The sequence below is a fragment of the Corticium candelabrum genome, chromosome 9 (assembly GCF_963422355.1).
Source record: "Corticium candelabrum chromosome 9, ooCorCand1.1, whole genome shotgun sequence".
In the NCBI taxonomy this organism is placed as follows: domain Eukaryota; kingdom Metazoa; phylum Porifera; class Homoscleromorpha; order Homosclerophorida; family Plakinidae; genus Corticium; species Corticium candelabrum.
The window spans coordinates 2104551-2109550 of record NC_085093.1 but is presented as its reverse complement, the minus strand read 5'-3'; the positions used below and the strand labels follow the sequence as shown (position 1 = coordinate 2109550).

At 30.5% G+C, this 5000-nt stretch overlaps 2 protein-coding genes across 2 annotated transcripts in view; one reads left to right on the top strand and one right to left on the bottom strand.

Annotated features, from left to right (window-relative positions):
- LOC134184326 (uncharacterized) overlaps nucleotides 1–1743 on the bottom strand; it is a 2576-nt gene extending 833 nt beyond the window's left edge. Inside the window, exon 1 of the mRNA XM_062651992.1 lies at nucleotides 912–1743. Coding sequence (XP_062507976.1) covers nucleotides 912–1743 — 832 coding nt within the window. The remainder of the gene's footprint in view (nucleotides 1–911) is intronic.
- LOC134184327 (uncharacterized) overlaps nucleotides 1628–5000 on the top strand; it is a 3614-nt gene continuing 241 nt past the window's right edge. The window contains exons 1-4 of the mRNA XM_062651993.1: nucleotides 1628–1964; nucleotides 2037–2260; nucleotides 3970–4216; nucleotides 4663–5000. The exon at nucleotides 4663–5000 is cut by the window's right edge and continues 241 nt beyond it. Coding sequence (XP_062507977.1) covers nucleotides 1808–1964; nucleotides 2037–2260; nucleotides 3970–4216; nucleotides 4663–4985 — 951 coding nt within the window. The 5' untranslated portion in view covers nucleotides 1628–1807 and the 3' untranslated portion in view covers nucleotides 4986–5000. The remainder of the gene's footprint in view (nucleotides 1965–2036; nucleotides 2261–3969; nucleotides 4217–4662) is intronic.

Sequence of the window (5000 nt, the reverse complement as noted above, 5' to 3'; positions counted from 1 at the left end):
AATCTAATTTACAATAATATTAATTAAATCTAATTTACAATAATATTAATTAAATACTAATTTACAATAATATTAATTAAATACTAATTTACAATAATATTAATTAAATACTAATTTACAATAATATTAATTAAATACTAATTTACAATAATTAATTAAATACTAATTTACAATAATATTAATTAAATACTAATTTACAATAATTAATTAAATACTTTTAATTTACAATAATATTAATTAAATACTAATTTACAATAATATTAATTAAATACTAATTTACAATAATATTAATTAAATACTAATTTACAATAATTAATTAAATACTAATTTACAATAATATTAATTACATACTAATTTACAATAATATTAATTAAATACTAATTTACAATAATATTAATTAAATACTAATTTACAATAATATTAATTAAATACTTTTAATTTACAATAATATTAATTAAATACTAATTTACAATAATATTAATGAAATACTAATTTACAATAATTAATTACATACTAATTTACAATAATATTAATTAAATACTAATTTACAATAATATTAATGAAATACTAATTTACAATAATTAATTAAATACTAATTTACAATAATATTAATTAAATACTAATTTACAATAATATTAATTAAATACTAATTTACAATAATTAATTAAATACTTTTAATTTACAATAATATTAATTAAATACTAATTTACAATAATATTAATTAAATACTAATTTACAATAATATTAATTAAATACTAATTTACAGTAATTAATTAAATACTAATTATATATTATTATACACTACAGTAATGCCTGCATCATGCCCACCATATGATACTGTCGGCACACCCTACAGGACGGTCATCCTGCCACATACAACACCAAATTTGCTATCATTAGCGACTCCTCACCGAGTGCCTTCGACAAGTACTGAAGAAGACTTGAGTAAAATCCATCATGACCAGTGAGCAGTATCCTCGCCTCCGATGTGTTGTAACAAAACACGACCACGTCGTGTTCATGAGCCTCAACATACCGAAGACACTCGGAGCTCAACAGCTCGTGTCTTGGTATAATAACGGGTCTATACACAGCCTGACTCTCATCGCATCCGATCTGTAAGTGTTGAGCGACGACGAGAGGCTCGTCAAAGTCTCGACCAAACACTCCGACCAGCTTCGTGCTGTCCAATGTTTTTAACTGCTGGTGGTCTCTATAGCTGGCTGTTGCAAGCATAGCATCCAGGTCGGTCTCATTGCCGAGCATGAATCGTCTCTCAGCATTCACTTCGTCGGAATCTGCAGACCTCGAGTTGTCATGCTTGTGTGGCATTAGTCTGTCGTTTCGGTTACCAACTGCGGCACTCCGTCCGTCCGGTTCGTCACAATCGCTATGATCTAATTCGTCTTTGGTTATTACCTGTCGGTCATTGATATCAGTCTCGGTCACGTGATCGGAAGTGGCGGTCTCGTTGACTGTCGTCGTTCTCGACGAATTCTCGCTGCTCGAGTCGTCGTCGAAGCCCGTGGCGTCTTGGTTATAATTATGGAAGTCCGTTGCACCAATGATTCCCGCGTATTCTCTTCCCGACGGTTTCGATGACGACGAAATGTTTCTTTTCGTAGACAGTGAAGGCAAATGGGACAATAAATTCCATCTCGGCGATGACAGTCGCTCGACGTTCTCTTGAAAGTCTTCCCTACCCTCATGATGGCCAAAAACGTCATTACCTACAGCGTCCATCTGCGCAGCCGCACTTTACGCTGACGTCATCTATATTGATGCCTAATACGCATGCGCTGAACAGATGCAGTCGTTGACGGCAGCAAGTGTCGCCAGTTTGCAGTCTGTCGACTTGCTCGTTCAACGGAGAGAATTGCTAGCAGCGTATAGGCCTCCAGCTTTGCGAAGCGGCCGTGTCGACCGCGTGACAGAGGAGAGACTGACAATCGTGCCTCAAGCGAGTAAGAAAGAAAGAATGAAAGAAAGAAACCCAGCGCAGAGCTCAGCACGTTTATATTTTATTTAATTTTTAGATACAGTTTTTTTCGGGCCGGTCGGGTCGGGTAAGTCGTCGCTGATCGGGAGTCTGTGTAGAGCAGTGAAGGATGAGTCAGAGTTTCCGGAGAGGATAGCGCGCTTGTTGCATCACAATCCTCACAGACAGCAGGGCGGAGACACTCACGGCACTCTGAAGTGGATGGAAACGAAGGGAAATCGTGCGGGAACTATTGTGTATCAAGACACGAGAGGAGATCAGGTCAAATAGATTTTTTTGTTAGAAAGTTGGGAAGCACAGTCACACCGACCTAAACGGAAAATTGAATTAATATTAATGAGCGATTGGGTGGATTATTTAACTAATGAAAAATAATTATTATTATTATCAATGTATAGTTTGACAGTAATATATCAATTGAATTCCAAGTGCAAATTTGGGCTCAGACTTACAGTTCAGTATGTAAGGGATACAAGGGACCGCCCACACAGCTACATGTAGCTATGTAAGGACCCTCCAAAGTTTTAGGGTGTGACCCATCTGACCAGCTAATAAAAATAAACAAAAAGTATATAAATAAAAATAAATACAAAATTAAAAAATGTATTAAAATTAAAAAATTAAAAATAGAAACATAAAATTAGAAATAAAAAATAAAATAAAAATAAAAATAGAAACATCAAATTAGAAATAAAAAAATAAAAATAGAAACATAAAATTAGAAATAAAAAATAAAAAAATAAAATAGAAACATAAAATTAGAAATAAAAAATAAAAAAGAAATAAAAATAGAAACATAAAATTAGAAATAAAAAAATAAAATAGAAACATAAAATTAGAAATAAAAAAATTAAAAATAGAAACATAAAATTAGAAATAAAAAATAAAATAAAAATAGAATACAAACATAAAATTAGAAATAAAAAAATAAAAGACTAAGAATAGAAAATTAAAATTAGAAATAAAAAATAAAAAAATAAAATAGAAACATAAAATTAGAAATAAAAATAAAAAAATAAAAATAGAAACATAAAATTAGAAATAAAAAATAAAAAAAAATAAAAATAGAAACATAAAATTAGAAATAAAAAATACTAAATAAAAATAGAAACATAAATTAGAAATAAAAAATAATGAAATAAAAATAGAAACATAAAATTAGAAATAAAAAATAAAAAAATAAAAATAGAAACATAAAATTAGAAATTAGAAATAATAAAATAAAAATAGAAAAATAAATTAGAAATAAAAAATAATAAAATAAAAATAGAAACATAAAATTGTGAAAATTAAAAATATATATAAAAAATTAAATATATATAATTAAGAATAAAAATTAAAAAATAAATAAAGAAAAATTAATTAAATAAAAATTAATTAATTAAATAAAATAGTTGTGAAATCTAATAAGAGTAACATCTGTGCAAATCAATACTAACTTTATTTATTACTTATATTGATATCATTTATTAATATTAATATCTCCTGAAAAATGGTTCAGCTACACCACTGGCTCGATCCCATCTGAGGTCCAGCTGATCATATGAGCGGAGTACACTGTACTGATTGGACAAATGTGAAAGACACTCAAGACTTCCAGTCGTCTGGGGTTTTCTGTATCTGCCTCTGTAGTTGGGTGTTCACTTATTTTGTTCATTAGGCGCAGGAGCCGGTCCAACAATGACCAGAACAGTTTTCAAAAAGTGTGCTTCCGCCGGCGGTTGTTTGCCACAGACTTCCGGTCTGATGCCATACCTAATTAAATAATTAATATATTTTCCTACAACTTGCTTATATAAATCTTATCAAATATCGATCATAGATTAGCTTGTAGAGTAGAAGCTGTGGCTCATAGTGTGGCTGTCCAATATACATACTAGGATTCATACCAACATTGAATTCAATGATATTTACGTATGTCAATTTGGCAACCACAACATCATTCTAATACTATTGTATCGTTACCGTAGGCTTTCGACCGTCGAGAGCGTGTGGTTCACACGCAGGCGTTAAGAGGCTTCTTCAGAGACGACATGCCGCTTGATCAACACCACATCTTTTCGTCCTATTGGTGGTCCGAGCGTTTCTTTTGGGAACGAAGCCTCGACGTTATACCTCACGCCGTGGTTTTTGTCTTTGATGGCTCCCTGGAACCGTTTGTGGCCGGCGAGAGTTTGCCATTTTTCAAGCGTGTATTTGAAGACTGCACAGGCTTTGGTGAGGAAAATTAATTGCATTCGACTGTGTAGTTTTGATGTCTGTCACACGCTGGTCTCTGTAGCAATTTAGCTTAATTAATTAATGTAATGAAAATATACTACCATTACTAAATATATAAATAAATAATGTATATTAAGTATTAATTAATTAAATTAATAATTAATTATTGATTAATTATTAATTAATTAAATTAATATAATGAAACTATACTGCCAATACTAACTAAAAATAAATAACTAATTATTGATTAATTATTAATTAAGTTAATATAATGAAACTATACTACCAATACTAAATAGTAAATATATTAATTATTATTAATTAATTAAATTAATGTAAATATACTACCATTACTAAATATATAAATAAATAATAAAATTTATTATTATTAATCAATTACTAATTAATTAATTAACTTAATTACGTTAAATGTTTTCTATTAGGTTATGAACCGATTGTGGTCATCACATGCTTGGATCTCATTCATCAGAATGCCATCATAAAAGGATCAAATTTTGACGTGGAGAGAAGCAACAAAGCCGATCTCATTCTCGCCGAGTTCGATCATCTGAATCTAAAAAAGAGCGACATCTATTTTGTGACAAACTTTCACGAACGTCGAGGCGGTCGACTTTGGTCTTCAGACGACGAAGGATTTCACAAAGCTACTAAAGAGTTTGTCGATCTGGCGGTCGAATTGACTAAAGTAGCAAATCGGTTTATCAAACGACGAGCAGATGCAAATCATGTCTGTACTGTATCGTGATTGGTCGGTTTGATT